The sequence below is a fragment of the Euprymna scolopes genome, chromosome 13 (assembly GCF_053919585.1).
Source record: "Euprymna scolopes isolate OS-2025 chromosome 13, ASM5391958v1, whole genome shotgun sequence".
NCBI classification, from domain to species: Eukaryota; Metazoa; Mollusca; class Cephalopoda; order Sepiida; family Sepiolidae; genus Euprymna; species Euprymna scolopes.
Window position 1 is genome coordinate 127124424 of NC_136494.1, and position 19893 is coordinate 127144316.

A 19893-nucleotide genomic window follows, 5' to 3' on the forward strand; every position below is an offset into this window, starting at 1 on the left:
TTTTTTGTCTGGATCATTCCTTAATAAATTATAAGAAAATATTACATTTTTAACAAAGATTATTCAATGAAGAAATGCTATTTGAAAAAATTATTTTGCAATAAATGTTGAAATTTCAATCCCATTAACACTTTCCAGTATCTTTGTTACACTCGTTAAATTTATAAATAAGAAGCAGCTAAGAGCCAAAAGTGTATGTTAGCTTTTGCATTTACCAAATTATTTATTTAACAAAAATTTTCTAACTTAAATTTATTTATTACATTTTTTTCATTTACTATTTTTTAATTAATTATTAATTTATATTATTTAAACTTTACAAATAAACCTTAACTTATTTATATACATAGAGACAATATCTGATCAGATATTTTTCATTAAGAGATGATAATAATAATAATAATTAATAATAATAATAATAAATAATAATAATAATAATAATAAATAATAATAATAAATAATAATAATATTATTATTAATAATAATAAATAATAATAATATTAATAATAATAATAATAATAAATAATATTAATAATATTAATAATAATATTAATAATAATATTAATAATATTAATAATAATATTAATAATAATATTAATAATAATATTAATAATAATAAATAATAATAATATTATTATTAATAATAATAAATAATAATAATATTATTATTAATAATAATAAATAATAATAATAATATTAATAATAATAATAATAATAATATTAATAATATTAATAATAATAATAATAATATTAATAATATTAATAATAATAATAATAATATTAATAATATTAATAATAATAATAATAATATTAATAATAAATAATATTAATAATAATAATAATAATAAATAATATTAATAATATTAATAATAATAATAAATAATAATAAATAATAGGGTTTCATGCAGAAACGAGTTTGATTCAATGTCTAAATTAAATCAGATTTCTGAAAACAAAGACTTCATGTTTCATCTTCATATTACTTGTTATTTTCCACCGACAAAGTTTATTAATATACTGACGATATATGTATTTGTGATTAAAGGCAACAGAAATTAAAATGAAAAAAAAAAAAACAATGTGACTGTTTAATATTTGTATATAGTAATCATTTCTGATTATATTTCTTGATTTTAATTCAGTTTTTCTTTTATTTATAGCTTACATTTGTTTTCATAATGTTTGTACACTTATTATTTTAACTTGCATTTTTCCGACACAATTACTTTGAAATAATTTTAACTATTAAAATTGAATGCATTTCTACACCTGAGAAATGTTAATTATTTCTTTTTCTATTTTAATTCAGATGAAAAGAGGGACCACCAGGAGAGAATTGGTAATGGCTGATAAAACATTTTCTGTCTGCTTTTTGTATTCTTAGAACGTAATATTTTCATAATGTGATGCCAGCTCTGCAAAGTTTATTAGAAAAAATAACATGATGGGAGAAAAAAAAAATTTTCTTTATTGCTTATGTTATGTCATAAAAATATATTTATTTAATGTTTTTATAAAATCCATATTTTTTATTGCTTATTTCAGTTGACCGTAAAGTAATGCTAAAAAATTAATATACAAGAAAAGTGCTTTTGTTACTGTTTTAAATAAATTGATTATTTCGCTTAAAAATAAATTTATAAACAGACATTTTTCCAACTTTATAAATTAATTTTGGCTTTCAAGCAGATATTTCTGATTTTCATTTCAACGTTCATATGGCCAGACATTTTTAAGTACATTCATTGTATGTTAAAGTATTTTATTTATAGAAACAAAAAAGGAAAAGATTTGTCATAACTCTAAAATATTTTAGTTAAAGACTGCCACCATATTTCATTGAGAGAGGTGGTAATGTTTAGGTAGTGGCTGAAGTGTCATAAAAGTAATAATATTAGGGAACTTTAAACAATCTTTTTATAGTTCAATAAATAAAAAATAAACAGTTGTTGCTAATCTAGTAATGCTTATATAAAATAATTTTGAAATAAACATTTTGAAGTGAGTTTTAATCATTTATTGTAAATGTTCAAAATTGTCTTCATATTTTTTTTTATTAATCAAACTGTGTGATCACTTCATGTGTCTGTATGCGTGTTTCTTGCCTGTATGTGACTTACACATTTTTTGATTGATTATTTATTGTATTCAAAGTTGCAATAGCGTAAAATATGATAAATGACTTTTAAAATGTTAGTTAAAAAATAATTTAATTAAATTTACCAGAATGAATTATGGTTTATGCATAAACAAGTCAGCCATTTAATCTTTTATTGATAGCTGAATAAAGAGAAAGACTCACAATTTTATTTTTTAATTTTTAAAGTAAGCTCATCTTTTGTAAAATATTTTATAAATTATTTAAAAGATAATTTTTATCTTCAAAAATAGCACCAATACAAAGTTATTTAATGATCACATATTTACATGTAGAGAATTTCAAGGATTAAAAATCTTTCAAAATAAAGGGAAGCAACTCGTGTAATATAGATAAAATTTAGTGCAACAGCTGATCAATAGTTTTCTGCTGAACAAACAACTATCAGCAGCAGCTGTTGCCATAGCATTTTTATGACATTGATAAAATTGTTGTGACTCCACTAAAACTTTGTATTTAAGAAAAATTAAGGTATTTTAGTTTTGAGCCATAAATAATATTCATAATTGATGACACACTGAATGTTTATACTTAAAATATTTTATAATTTTATAAGTAAAGGTTTAGAATTCATATTTATCTAAAATACTCATTAAATATTTACTCCTGATTAATGTTTAGTTCCTATAAAATGTAGTAAACATATATCAATTTTATTTTAAATTTATTTCAGACAAATAGATGATAAAACACACATACACACACACACACATATATATATATATATATATATATATATATATATATATGTGTGTGTGTGTGTATATATATATATATATATTATATATCAAGTTTTTAGTCATTCATTTAATTTTAAAATTTATGATGTGAAATGTTTAAGTTTCAGATCAAAGATTTTTATTATTCTATGTAAGACAAAGAAAACATTAGAAATATTTTAACTCCTTATCTTATAGGATTTCGATGTCTACCATCTCTTCAGAGGAGAAAATATTAGCAAATAGGCTACCATACCAGCTGATTGTTAGATAATTTTATTCTGAACCATATTATATATATATATATATATATATATATATATATATATATATATATATAAATAAAAATATATATATATATATATATATAAATAAAAATATATATATATATATATATATATATATATATAAATAAAAATATATATATATATATATATATATATATATATATATATATAATCATTAAATAAAATAGACGTTTTTTTGTCTATTAATTCTATTTTCGATCGTTTCCAACTTCCGAATAACAGTCTTCACTTCTGGTGGGAACAGGTTGATGTAATCACCATGTTTATCATAAGTCACTTTCCAATCTTTCAGGACATCATTAGGGATGGACGAATGGGAAAAAAGGATAGATAATTAACCGATGAAGGAAAAAAAATTATAAATTGTTCAAAACCAGTTAGATTAATTTATCTCTGACGATGAATCCTGAAGGATTGGAAAATACTCGGACTTATGATAAATATGGTGATTACATCAGTCAGTTCCCGCCAGAAGTGAAGACTGTTATTCGAAAGTTGGAAGGGATAGAAAATAGAATTAATAGACAAAAAACGTCTATTTTATTTAATAAAATATGCCATAGAGAAAAGATGCAGCCTATATATATATATATATATATATATATATATATATATATATATATATATATAAAGCTGTGTGTGTGTCTGGTCACGAATAGGCTCCTATATGGTTGACTATTTTAAAAAACTGATTGCATATAATGATAGAAGATGTATCGAGTCACAGGAATGGGTATGTTTGATCTGGCAGAATGGTGGTTCATTAAAATTGTGGGGTCTGCATTTGTGCCTGGTCCATAAAGTATGGAAATAAAAATTTAAAAATTAAAAAAAAAAACGTTTACAAGTATTTTTGATATAGATGTACATAAGAATACTTTGTTTTAACTTAAATAGGGATGGTATAATAAAATTGTGGGGTCTGCATTTACGCCTGGCCTCCACAGAATGGAAATAGGCACAAACTTTAATAAAGACTTTTCATATATATCTGCGTAAGTATACTTTGATAATTGTTTCAGTTTGAAGAAATATAGTATAATAAAATTACGGGGTGTTCGTTCGCACCTGACCTCCATAGAATGGAAATATGTCACAAAGTTTAACAAGGTTTTTCAATATAGATCTACAGAATATTGTGATAAGTGTTTCAGTGTGAACAGGTATGGTATAATAAATTATGGGGTTTATCTATTTTATTTTTACTTTCATCATATTTTGCTTTGGTTTTGATACCCCTAAATTCAAAGCTATCTTTTTAGAACCCTTCCTTTTCATAACCTATCATACTTTCATCAATCAGAGTCCATTTTCTGTAGGCTGTTTTTGAACCCAGTAAATGACGGGTACTTTTGCTGATATATATATATATATATATATATATATATATATATATATATATATATATATATATATATATATAATTGTAGAAATGTATTATATTTGAAAAGATATTAAGCCTTTGTGTAAGCAACATTGCTGATTTCATTCAGCTCAGTTCTGATTTAAAGACATTGATTTTCATACACACACACACATATATATATATATATATATATATATATATATATATGTATGAATATGTGTGCATAAATATATATATATATATATGCATGTATATATATATATGTTTGTGTGTGTGTATAAATATATGTGTATATATATGCGTGTAAATGTATATGTAAATATATATGTGTATATATATGTAAATATATATGCATGTGTATATGTATGCATGTGTATAAATATATGTAAATATATATACATGTGTATATATATATAAAACTTTAACTCTTTTTCAAAGTGTTTTTAACATGTTTTATTAACTATTTGCTCTTATATATATATATATATATATATATATATATATATATACACACACACACACACACACATGTGTATAAATATGTATGCATGTATATATTTGTGTATATAAATTTATACATATACAGTGCCACGCAAAAGTATTGGATACATTACATTTTTCTTCATAACTTTAATTAGGGTTCAAGATTTACCTGAAATTTCGTTAGTATATTCCTATTACTATTCTAACTAATATTTGGAGTAGTAATTACAAAATTAAAGTTTAGAAAGTTTATATTTAAGGAAAAATATGAATCGACAAACGCAAAAGTATTGGATACACTTTTTAAAAATTCTTTTTCTGAAATAAATTTAAATGACGTTTGCTTATCGTGTTGCAATAATGCAAACGAATTATCACTGACCAATCAGAGAGCTTTATATTAAAATAATTTTATAAAATTCATCGAGTTTGGGCTCACTCCTTCAAAGTTAACCAGTTCATTTATAAAAATGCCTAAAACTAAAGAGTTGTCAATAGACATTCGTCAAAAAATCACTGATAAGCACAAAAAGGGAAAATGGTATCGAATAATATCAAGGTAACTTAATCTACCACTTAGTATAGTTGGAAACGTTATTAGAAAGGTTAAAAACCCTGGTGAAGCTGTTGCAAATCTTCCAAGATGTGGTCGGCCAAGGAAATTAAACGAAAAAAAAAATCAAGGTAGGTAAGCAGAAAGGTAAAAAAAAAAAAACTTTTCTTACTCGTGGTGAAATTCAAACCGACCTCAGAGAATCTGGGATTAATGTGAGCAAGGATACAACCAGTAGAGTTCTAAATCGTGCAGGTTTTGTATCAAGGTCCCCAAGAAAAGTTCCATTATTGAAGCTTAAACATGTCAGATCATGTTTGAATTATGTTAAAACATATGGGGAACAACTCCAAGAATTTTGGAACAAAGTAATCTGGTCAGACGAAACGAAAATCGAAATCTTTGGAAGAAACACAGCAACACATGTATGGCGTAAAGATGGCACCGCCTATAACAAAAAGAATACCATTCCTACGGTAAAGTTTGGCGGTGGTTCGATTATAGTATGGGGGTGTTTTTCATCCAAAGGTACTGGTGAACTAGAAATCATCAATGGTAGAATGAATAGACGTATGTACAGGGAGATTTTGGAGAAAAACCTCCAGAAATCTGCTGATTTGTTGAGAACTAACAGCAATTTCGTGTTTCAACAGGACAATGATCCCAAGCATACTGCCAAACTAACCAAAGAATTGCTTAGAAATAACGGAATTGACGTTCGTATTCTCCAGACCTCAACCCAATTGAAAATTTGTGGGAAATATAGAAGATCAATGTTCACAAGAGGAATCCACAAAATATTTAAAAACTAGGACAGTTCTACAAAGAAGTTCTCTCCAATTCTCTCTCCTCTGATCTTGAGCACGTAGTACAATGGGGTAAAGAATGGCTGGTTACTTTTAATGCATCTAAAACCAAGCTTCTCTCTTTACATCATCAACATTCTGATCCACATCTGACATCAATTGAAATGAATGGCTCTCGTCTTCAGGAGGCCTCAAGTTTTGACAAACTTCTTGGCTTGACCATTACTCCTGATCTTAAATGGAACACGTACATCAAATCTGTTGCCAAGGCCGCTGGAAAAATAGTGGGATCTTTCTATCGATCCGGTAGATATCTCACTGCTGATGCTATTCTCTATCTATATAAGAGCCAGGTACGTCCAAGGATGGAATACTGTTGCCACATCTGGGCAGGAGCTGCTAGAAAGGACTTGGCCTGCCTTGATAGAGTTCAAAATAAACTTCGTAGCCTCGTAGGAGATGTCCTTTTCTCTTCCTTACAACCTTTATCTCACAGAAGAGATGTTGCGAGTTTGTCTCTGATGTATCGTTATTTTCATGGAAAGTGTTCGAATGAGCTTCAATCTATGGTCCCCCCTCGTCAAACTTTCACAAGAAACACTCGTCTAGCTGTAAACACTATCAATAATTCCCCCCACTCTTTATCTGTGCCTAAACCTAAACGTAGATTTCATGAACAAAGCTTTTTTCTTAGAACTGCACGCCTGTGGAATTGTCTTCCGTTTTCCTGCTTTCCGGCTGACTACAATATGGTTGTCTTCAAGTCTAACGTAAATAAGTTCTTGATGAGCCGTTCCATATAAGTTATCAACTTTACCAAATTTTCATTACTAATGATTACTATAATGTCCAATTTCTACTGTACACTCTTTAACCCTTATCCTTGAGTGGCCTCTTGGCCTTGATAATGTGATGATGCCTATGAAAAAAAAAAAAAAAGAATGGCGCAAAATACCTGCATATTTTTGCAAAAAACGTGTGCAACTATAGAAAACGATTGGAAGCTGTTGAACGCAATATTTATACACATTTGTATATATATATATATATATATATATATACAAATGTGTATAAATATGTATGTATATAAATATATTTGTGTGTGTGTTTATAAATATATATATATATATATATATATATATATGCATATGTGTGTAAATATGTATGCATGTATATATGTGTGTGTGTGTGTATAAATATATATATACTAGCAAAAGTACCCGTCGTTGACTGGATTCAAAAACAGCCTACAGAAAATGGACTCTGATTTATGAAAGTATGATAGATTATGAAAACGAAGGGTTATAAATTTGGGGGTATTAAAACCAAAGCAAAATATAATGAAAGAAAAATAAAATAGATAAACCCCATAATTTATTATACCATACCTGTTCACACTGAAACACTTATCACAATATTCTGTGGATCTATATTAAAAAAAAGCCTTGTTAAACTTTGTGACATATTTCCATTCTATGGAGGTCAGGTGCGAACGAACACCCCATAATTTTATTATACCATATTTCTTCAAACTGAAACATAATTATCAAAGTATACTTACACAGATAGATATGAAAAGTCTTTATTAAAGTTTGTGCCTATTTCCATTCTATGGAGGCCAGGCGCGTATGCAGACCCAACAATTTTATTATACCATCCCTATTTAAGTTAAAACATACTTATCAAAGTATTATTATGTACATCTATATCAAAAACACTTGTAAACGTTTTTTTTTTTAATTTGTAAATTTATTTCCATAATTTGTGGACCAGGCGCGAACGCAGACCCCACAATTTTAATGAACCACCGTTCTGCCAGATCAAACATACCCAGTCCTGTGTCTCGATACATCTTCTATCATATGTAATCAGTTATTTCAAAATAGTCAACCATATAGAAGCCTATTCGTGACCAGACACACACACACACACACACACACACACACACACACACAGCTTTATATTATATATACACACGTGTATAAATACGTATGCATGTATATATGTGTGTATAAATATATATAAATATGTATATAAATATATTTGTGTGTGTATATATATATATATATATATATATATATATATATATATAAGAAATTACTTTTATAGTTCAGATTGATTCTTAAGGGAATACATTTCCAAAGCAAAATGAAACTCAATATTCAAACATTTTAATAGTTTTTGTCCTATATATATGTGTGTTTTTGTGTATGAATACAGTATAACAAATTCAAAACATACCAGATAATAAATTTATTTCAACCTTGTTTGGTGTTCTCGAATTTGAACTTTCATTACAATTTTCCTTTTTCTCCACATTTTACTGGAATTCCTTTCAACAAAAAAGCAAAAGTTCATTTTATCTATTAGCGATGTTTTTTTTTTTTGTTTTTTTTGGCAAAAAGGAAAATGACTGTTTTCTGGATTATCTGTTATTCTGACTGGGTAGCATGTAGAGATTTACAATCCTCTCATAATATTCGTCATCATTCAACTGTCAATCTCTCCATCTCACCATCCTTGAGTGTTTTTAGCCTTGATAAGGGTTGATTCATTAGTTAGAAGAAAAAAAACACTAAGTAATTATCTTGAAGAAATCATTTTTTCGATTCTTATTTTCCAAATTTTGTAAATTTAAACAAAATTGAAAACATATTTGCTTTACTTTGCATCCACAATGCATTTTATTGACACAACTAATATGCAATAAATATGCATTCGAATATTTCACAACCACCTTCCAACCCTTCAATGCGTTGCATCTCCTTGTTTATTATTTTGATAATTTATTTAGTAAAGTTTTAGATGACAATTATTTCTCACCTGACTACATGGTTTTCAATTTTCTATTTTTCATTGAATCAAATATTATACGTTACAATGTGAATATAAAATCTCTGAGAGAAAATATTATTAAACAGATGTTAATTTTAATTTTTTTATAAGTTAATATGAGCAGATTTTTTTTAAAAATTATCTCTGAGAAAAATTTTATTCACATTCACTAAAGGAGTAACATTAGAATTTAATATTAATTGAAAGATTTTAAGAGACAAATTGACTAAAATTAACCCATTTTTCTCTTTTATTTTAATATTTTCTACCGATTTATTTAATCTTTATATTTGCTGTTTAAAAACATGGAAGTTTGTTTAATTGCAAAATATATACTAGTATACTAAATTTTAATTAGTTAAGATTTTTTTTTATTTAATTGTAATATTCCAGCATTACTTCACTTGGAAACATTTGGATAATCTTATGTCTAGTCATTAATAATTATAATTTTGTACTAAACTTATTAATACATAACAATCATACACGGTTTATCTCCTCATATGATTAACTCATTTTTGGTGAGAAATGATGTGACCACAGACAGTATTATCGACCCAACTCATAATTAGGAGAATAATTGAAACAACCAAATAAAAATGGTCATCATGCAAATATATCTTATATATTTATGAACTTAATTTTTAGTAAAGTCATTTTTCCCGAGTTAATTATACAACTCAGTGAATCTTTAAAATGTATTGCATGATTCAATACATTTTTATCAGATTTATTTTATCAATATCGTATTGCTTTAATAAGAGATAAAAATAATATACAACTGTGTAGAATCAATCTTCACATTTTCTAAGTTACTTTTAATTTCTTCATTATTTATCAATAAATTCATTAAACTGAATATTTAAATTCTGTGCCAAGGAATATTAAATGTTATTATAATTTATAATTGTTTTCGAGACTTTATTAGTTTTGCATTTTAAAAAAATCGGTGCAACTGTTAAACTTTTTAAATTCAATAATTACATAATTTGATTAAGATAGTAAGCAAATGTTTTATGATCAACAAATGAAATGATGCAATTAACGATGACATCATTTCTTTCAAGCTGACTACAACATTGTCGTTTTCAAGTCTAATGTAAACAAGTTCCTGTTGAGCCATCATTTTAAATAATCAAATTCTACCCAATTTCCACCACCACCGATCATCATGGTGTTGTCTCATCATCCACTTGACACTATCCTTGACCTTATCCTCGAGTGGCTTTTGGGTCTTTATAAGTAGTTATTCCCTTCTAAAAAATATTTTTTGAAAGAACAAAGTGTATTTCAAATGTTTTATTTTACTTGCATTTCACAGTAAAGATATTGAAAATATCAATTTTACTAAAAAAAAAAAAGAAATAAAAAAGTTTTTGTATAAATGAACACTTTTGAAATAAGAAACTTAATTTTATATATTTAATCGAGTCTTAATGCTTCTTTCGTGAAAAAATAGCTCACTAAATTGTCCTAAATTCTATCTAAATATATACATTTTAAAAGCGTGTTATATAATCAGAGAAGAGGAAGCAAAGTCTCAATTTAATTTATCAAATGAACTGAGAAAATTATAATACATGAAGTAAAGTCAGTCTTTCAATTTTTGTCATCGACAGTTTTCTTCCAACAGAATTAATGTTCGTCAATTCTTTTGGTGGACCATTGTAGCATGTATTTAAAAACAATAAAATATTATTTGATTTAATTCCTTCCAGAAAGTACTTTGACCGAATCAGAATTATTTTCATATGAATATCATTTTAAAATAATAATAAAAAATATGTAATTTTGTTTTCGTCTATAAAGAATTACATCCCTTTGTTTGGAAAAAAATATTTTGAAATAAAAAAAAAAACGGCATACTTTTAAAAAGAATTAAATAAAATTGCAAGTAAAATCACTGCCTGCCGATGCTGGATAGAACAGCTAGTATTGTACAATGATGTTTCTTAAACATTCTTCTTGTAATAAAATTCGTAAAACATTTTATGTTTACTTTGTTGAAGAAAGTTTTTTTTTAATTTTTTTTTTTTTATAAACACGTAACTGTATTTCTTTGATCATTCTTTTAATGTAAAACTCAACATGTAAAATGGATGGAATTTATTCTTGCTATTGTTTTTATCATTACTGTTATCATTTCTTATGTTTGATTTCAATTTCAAAATTGTTATTCTCGTAGATATCATGATCATCATTTACTAATATAACTATCATTGGCATTTCTATCGTATTTTAATTTACATTATTATTCATATGACTCCATTTTATAATATTATTTCACGCAGACGATATTTTTTGTATACATTTCATAACTAGTAAATACGCATTCTGAGAATTATTTTTCTAAACATTTACAACTATTTTGTGATTAATCACTTATTTTTATTCAAGTTTAAAAATTCAAACCTTTCAGCAAATGTTTATATGTTGTGTATCAAAATATTTTTCATTTTATCATTTGTTGAAAATAATACTCATGTGACACAAATAATGGCTGAAATTCGTTCCTGAAAATATTTGGATTCATCATTTTTCTTAACGCACGATTTTTTGTTTCTAAAAGTAAAAAGTTATACTTTGAAAATATCATTTAAAAGGAAGCAACTTTTATAAACTTACATCTTTTGTGTTCATCAGATTTTCCATACTTATTTTCATTACAATACAATTAATTATATAATTATGCAAAAAAGTTGTTGAGTTCATAAGCAACTCTTTAATTGACTAATGATTTATATCTTTTAAACAAAGCCTCTCTTTCAACTGACACAAAATTGTGGATTTATATATCTTGATTTTTAAATTCTTCACCTTCAGCATAGACTACATAACTGCAGAGAGCTGGGGGGTGCGATCTGCAAATTACCTGTAGACCAGCTTTCTCTGTTTCTCTCCAACTTCCTCGGCTTTAGACTTGCCATTTCCATATTTATTTAAAAAAGGAGGGATTCCAACAGTATGATATATAAATAATTATTGAGACAGACTTTATTTACTTCATATAATATTCTAGTATAATTATCATCTTCTTCGGATATAGAAAAATCCAAAAAAAAAATGTTATTAAAATATTACAGATTAATACAAAAGGGCAAATAAAAGGTTTACAAGATAAGAAAAATAGAATTTAAAAAAAAAAGGAAGGAGAAATTAATTTGGTGATACTTCATCAGATTGGGAAACCGAGCTAGATGAATTGTTGCAACTTCTTTTTTTTCTTTTTTTCTTTTTTTCTCTGGATCTTAGTAATTTTAACTCTTTATCATTTATTTTACGTTTTCTCTTATTGAAGAAGATACGAAATATGCTAAAACATATTTTATATAAAGGGCAGTTGTCTGTGTGTGTATATATGTATGTCTGAATAAAACTGTAAAACGACAAAGCAAATACTCACAAAGTTGGTATTTTTTATCAGTGTTGCCCTCAGATGAATAATATCTAAAAAAAAAAAAATTAATTACTTATTCTTTGAGAGTTAACTGGGCCAGATTTCAGCACTGAAGGGATCACCCATTTTATGTACTAATTTGAAAAGAAAATGCTGACTTATTCTTAAAGGATGTGTGAATGTGTGTGTGTGTGTCCGTCCGTCCGTCCGTCCAGAGAGGAAAGAGAGAAAGGTCGAGAGACGAATTTAAAAATAGATGTTTTAATATGAAGATGTTGAACACGCTTTTTAAACGCCTTCTAGTATTTCATATAAGATGATTTTTTTTTTTAGTCTTTATTTGTAACGGTTTTTGTGGTACAGATTTTTACAAGTGCAAAAGTATATTAAAAATGTTGTTCTCTTAAGGTCTTTATGAACAACAGTTCCTTTCCTCTGAGTATTACTCACAAAAGCCTTGGGGTAAAAAAAAAAAACGAACAAACGAAAATCTCTCCTGTTCACGCGCCTTCACTGATATTATTCTATTTTAGATTCATTTTCCAAGATTCAGTCATCATGCTTACATTGGCAAACATTGATTATCTAAAAGTATTTTTGAATAAAAATAGAAATGCTCATCTAGTGTTAAGCTGTATCAAAACCAGATCAGCTTTGGGTATCTAGGAAAAGTGTATATGATTCCATCCAAATGTTATCTTCATAATATCATCATTGTAAAAGTTAGTTTCAGTATTTTGTAATTAATTTCAGGCCAAGATCAAAGTGTGGTATCTGTTCTGATGCTGCACTTCACCTTTTTGGTCTCGGTTAGTGGGGGAGAGGTTCTTGATACATTATTTATTTTTGTTACTAACCAGAGTGCCCCTTTTGGGGGAGCTGGTTTCCTCCCACGTTAAAAACCGACCTTGTGTCTAACTCTGCACTCGTAGGAAAGCAAGTAAACAAAAAATAGTTTTTTATTTAAGATTTTAAAAATCTGTAGTATTCTTAGATATTCTTTGATTTCCTTCCATTTTTAAAGTCCTTTGAACAACTTTAGCTGCATTAATACCTCGTTTCAGATTATAACTAGCAGAATACACGTGCTGTGATAGTTCTATTCTGTGAATTAATTTTATTAACTAGCTGTTAATATCGTTTTTGCACAACTTTCATGTCACATTAAAAAGATTAAAATCAAGATATAATGCTACTAAACCTTATCTAAAGTCCTTATTTCAATTTTTTTATCAAAATACATTAAATTATTTTGATTCTAGAAAAATCTACAGGGCTAAAGCTTAAGTAGGGCTAAGAAAAAGTTAAAATTTCATGCAAATATTTGAAAGTTAAAATGAAAAATTATGCCCATATGCTCCTTAAAACTATTTAAAATATTCCAAAGAAACTGACATTTTGTGAATATTTATTAATTAGTATCTGTGGCTAAAATGTCATAAACTGTGAGCTATCTGAATTTCTACAAAACCTAATTACACTAAATATAGCCAACTTTACACATCCAGAAACCTGGCAGTTGTGTTTCAAACTTCATATCATCGGTTAATTAGTTTTGTAGTTCAACCCACTCAAATATATAAACATACCTAATTTTATATATATACTGTGTCTATCGCTTTATTGCAGGTCTCTTAAAATGTTGTTTTAGGACAAAACTACAATGTCGTATCTTGCAAACTTTTTATTATATTTTTCTGTCAAAGAATAATAAACAAAAACATATCCTAGGTATTGGCCTCATATAAATTAATTATTTATCGACATATCCACCATTTTTTAAATAACTTAAAACAACCTTTTGTCTTCCGAGGAAGTCAATTCTTTGATCTTAAAAGGAGTTATGGCTCTAGCAACCTCAACTATGTTCTTCCACAGTGCATTCTTTGAAGTAAATTGCTCTCCTCCCTCATAAACTCCTCTTTTTAATATTGACCAGAGATAGTCAATGGGGTTAAGGTCTGGAGAACACGGTGGTCAGGTCATGAGTTTCCCAAACAAATTCCATAGATTCAAGGAAGGATGCAGTCGCCCCAAGCAGAATGGGATGTTACATTGTCATGCATAAAAATCATCTGAAAGCAACGTGACAATGGTAAGTCAGCCATGTCGACAAATGATTATCCAAAAAGGCTGTGTATGCATTGCTAGTAAGCTTTACACCCTCTGGCGCTCGGAATAGTCCAACAAATGATTCCCGGCCAAAACATGATGCCTCCACCTCCTTGAACTCTGTAACGGGTTAGAATTCTGCTTGTGTTTCAAACTTTGCTCCATCTATCCAGACCGTCAAGAGTAGCATGGGCCTCGTCCCTAAATAGGACCTGTTGGAAATCCATTTTCATGTAATTCTGTGTCTAAGCCATTTGTTGTTTCCCTATGTTGTTTGCTCAATGGAGGCATTGGAAGATGTTTGATGTTCCTTGCAATCTCATTCAACACATTGTATCGGGCATGCCTGAATCTCGGAGCGATTCCAATTTTTCAAAAACGAAAGCACTGGTACTGTTTGTGTTTCGGTTGACTTCCCTACGAATTTTCCGAATATCACGATTTAAAAGGTTTCTCCTGATGTCCATATTTTCCTGGATTTGGTGTTCGGGTTGTTCAAGAATGCAGCCTAGGTTTGTGGATCCCATTCCAGTTCCGTGGCTAAATTTTTGATGGACAATCCTTCTGCAAGTCCAGCAACTATCCTTTGCTTTTCGATAACCTTTAATCACCTGCTTTTTTTGACATTGTAAGAAATCTGCAATAAAGCGATGGACAGTAAAATTTCTTTAATAATAAATAAAATGCCATAAATTCGTGAATATCGCATGAATTTGAATAAAATTTTGGGAAATAACTAAACTAAAAGCAACCCTTTGATGGTATAATTTTCATTTTTTTGTGATGTATATTTAGGGAAATATTGATATTTTACTAATCTGCAATAAAGCGATTGACACAATTTAGACTAGAAAGCAAAAGAAAACCTGATATATACAGTGCCATGCCAATGTTTGCAATATATTGCAAAAAAGATTTTTAGCTATTTCTAGTGTGCTTAGATTAATTAAACGTTTACTGTTCATAATACAATTAGATTTATTTGAAAGTTTTAAAAAGGTATCCCATGAAGAACATCAATATTTAGTAACTCAAAACTTTACATCTTTTTGCCAACAAATATGTTTCCAACCAAAGTAAGCCTTTCAACAAAATCCTAAACATACTGCAAAGCTTACAAAATCATGATTACATTCAAATAGAATAGACTTCTAAAATGGCCAAGTCAATCTCCAAATCTAAACCTTATGGCGAATTTATGAAGAGAACTGAAAGTGAAACTCAATAAAAGAACAATGCAAAACCGGCAAAGTGAGTGAAGTCTTTTCAAATATATATGTGTGTGTGTGTGTGTGTGTGTGTGTGTGTGTGTGTGTGACATTATCTGTCTGTGTGAGGAATGGTCTCTACCAAATTACTCTGTCAATTTTTGGTTTAAAGACTCAAAACTTAATATATACAGGATTTGGGACTTGTGAAATAAATTCGATTTGATTTTTCGCCAGCAGTAAAAATAGTTGCTAAGGGGTAAACATTGAAAAAGATTGGAACTTGGTAGACAAAGGTCGACTAATTTATGTTATTTATACGCATACACAAACATGCATTTATATATTTAAAAACGTTATTTTTAACGTTTTTGTATGCATATGGATAGAAAGTTATGTTTTGCCTTCGTTTCTAGCTAGTGGCACCTAAATCATTTTTTTTAACTTTTGAAATCACTGCTATATGGTGAGTACAATATATTAGCAAAATAGCCAATACAGCATTGACTCTATAATGATATATATGCAATCTACATGAATTAAAATATCATGTTAAAGTGTAATTTTTAATCAGGCAACGGTCTGCTAGTATATATATATATATATATATATATATATATATATTGAGTACAATATAATAATCAATAAACCATTGACTCTATAATAATAAATATGAAATCTGCATATCATATTTAAGTGTATTTTACGACCGGGAAACACTGGGCGGCCTGCTAGTTAAAAATAATAAGAAAAAATTAGAAATAAACAAACGAATAAACAAAAGGTAACTTCATTTAAGTATTTCAAAAGTTAAGGCAGACAAAGATAAAATATCTTAGAAGTCTTAATCTTTAAATTTGTATATTGCTGATGCTATTCTCAATATAATACATATGGTGTATATTAGAGTAAATGAATTATAAAGAATGTATGTTTTAATTAGTTCATTACTGAACAATATGGGAAGTGCTTATAATTTTATGCTGTGTAATGTTAATTAGATACTTTTGTTGGGGAGTTATATAAGTCCCCCGAAACAAATAAATAAAAAGAAATACACTACCAAATAATGTAAATAAACCTTTGTTTATTTTCTGACGTTGAATTTGAACTCAACCTCAGATCAAAAGTCTCAAACTCAAATCCAACTGTTCTCTTCTCACTGCACTTTCCACACGACACCCAAAATAAAGAAGACGGCTCTTTTATAGAGAGACCCAACCACATCTCATTTGCATACCCCTCCTCACATCATGTGATCATCAGTCCATAAATACCAGGGGGCGACCATTTTTATTTTCTCTTTTTTTTCTTTCCTAACACGAGCCGCACAATGCATGAGGTAAGGTTCTTTACTTTTAACCATATTTTCGTAAAAAGAACAGAAGTTACTTTTTTAGTGTGCGCAAAGGTGGCAGTCTTTATAAAAGAAGGAAGGGGGGAAGAACGTGAAGACTTGAGAGCATGAGAGAAAGAGTCCGACTAAGTGTTGTGGCGAAGTGAGAGAGAGAGGGGGAGAGGCAAGCGATGTTCCTTGACAAAAGCTGTCATTTCTGCTACTGAATTTGCTTGGCAAGCATTCAACTTGCAACTTGTCTTTCTGCTAGTTTCTGATGTCCCTCTCTAACGAGAGAAGTTCTTCTTGACTTTTATATTTCTTTAGAGGCTCCCAGAGGCTTGCAAAAAAATAAGTTATTTAAATCGAACCCTGATTGGTGAAAAATTCATATTTTTGACAAAAAAGAAAACATGCTTTCAACTACGTCGGCCATTTCTCAAGCGTCTTGCTTTTTGACCCAAGAGGTTTGGTGTGGGTGAATGCTGTAATTCCTGTGAAAATGAATTTATAAATTTTAGTGTGTGTGTGTGTTAGAAAAATAAAATAAGAAACCACACACTTTCTTATTCATTAGTTTTATTTATTTTATATAATACGCAGGAAACACTGGGTAGTCTTGCTAATCTAACATAAATACTTTTAAATCATCTAATATTAGTGTATGTGTACATATACATGATTCTACTTGTAGATACGTGTGTAGTATATTTGTACATACAAAGTAATTTTTGCATGTATGTACATTCTAGTAAACAATTATAAAAGACATATGCCACTGTAAATATAGAGAAACATATTGATGCATACTCTGATAGACATGGCAAATGTAATTATGAGGCTTGAATCGAATCTGCCCACCAATTTATATATGTTCATCCTTTTGTGAAATCTTTGCTTTCCTTAAACAATCCATCCTTGTGGTGACAGCTGCTTGCGTTTCCATCATCAAGAACAAATGTGTATGCATCAATTCTCCGTTATCTATATCATTTTCTGGGCACATCCAAGTGAATAGATTACGTTAATATGTAGCCATTCAGCACTGTCACCAATATTGTCATGAACCAATAGTTAACGGCAGACAGTAATGTAACACTATATTCATTCAATTACTTAATAATGAGAGCGATAAACCTACCGTTTTAGACACCTGCAAATAACATAAGCATGCTTACAACGACAATGATAATAATTGTGATGATGTATTTGTCCTTCTCCCTATCCTCTACTTGCCTCCTCATAAAGGCTGGATGTTACACAAGGTCAAGTTTAAAGTGAGATATAGCAATTACTAATGCTACAGGGACACTCATGGTAATAGATAGAAGCATACTTTTTTCTTGGATGCTGCTCCTGGATTTGACCTTAGTGTACATCCGGTAATGAGACCTCAATATGGTACCTTTTGGGAGTGTGGAGTTACCCCTTAGTTACGATTACTCCCAGTTACATTCTGTTGATCCATATGTTTAATGCAATGCGGCCTATTATTTAATTGATTGCAATTCATTATTGAGATGAGTAATATGTATTATTCATTCATTTATTGCAGACTTTTATCCGCATCTTTTAATTGTTGTTTCACAACGTTTCAGCCAACTATTCCTCTGGCCTTCATCAGGTGGTAACCGTGATGGGATAGGAACTCTGAATCTCCTAACTGCATCCTCAGCAATTACTGCCTTCCATAGTTGTTGTCGTCTCACCACGTTAGATGAGGAATAGTTGGCCGAAACGTTGGCAGCCAACTAAAAGATGAGGATAATAGTCCGCAATAAATAAATGAATAAATAATACTAATGTGTCGTGTATATCAATATGTTTAGTACAATGTGTCCTGCGTATGCCTTTGATAAGATGTTGCCTCTACCTACTTCACCACTTCAAATCCATCTTTCTATGCCTACTCTATCTCCCAATCCTTATTAAGCTATTCAAGCCCTCCAAGCAAAACTGCATTTAGTGATTAGGCCCCAATTCATCAATACTATCCATTCTGACTGTCATGGCCCTATCTGCGGCTTACATAGAGATTATCTTTTATTGAAAATTTGTTTACAAAATATGATTACAAACCAAATTAATCCACAAACTAATTGTATGCAAGATATGTACGGTTTTGACATAAAATTACATTACCATAAAACAAAACTCAATAACAAATGTTTCTTTAAAGCTTTTGATAAGCTAATGTAGGTATGATAACTTATGTTGTTTTTACCCCCCTTGAAACACAACTGATAACTATATATATATATATATATATATATATATATATATATATATATATATATATGGCAATTAAACTCCACAGAATATTCTGCATTTCATCCACACTAGAATTCATCATAAGCCTGATGAATCCTAGCGTGGATGAAATGTGGAATATTATGTTTAACTTAATTGCCTTATATATTTTATAACTTACTACCTAGCTCTACCTATGTATTGAGCACTGCTGAAGTAAATACTTAAAATTTACCCATAAATTTATACTTTTGTATATTAATTTATGTGATTAAATGAAGTAGTCATATATATATATATATATATATATATATATATATATATATATATATATATATATATAACTTGGATAGATAGAAGAA

The 19893-nt window shown here is 28.4% G+C and overlaps 1 protein-coding gene across 16 annotated transcripts in view; it reads left to right on the top strand.

Moving 5' to 3' along the window:
- LOC145292181 (MAGUK p55 subfamily member 7-like) overlaps positions 1-19893 on the top strand; it is a 752193-nt gene that overhangs the window by 359464 nt on the left and 372836 nt on the right. For all 16 annotated transcript variants that reach the window (XM_080138452.1, XM_080138454.1, XM_080138453.1 and 13 more), the window contains exon 5: positions 1310-1339. In XM_080138452.1, the coding sequence (XP_079994578.1) occupies positions 1310-1339 (30 nt within the window). The remainder of the gene's footprint in view (positions 1-1309; positions 1340-19893) is intronic.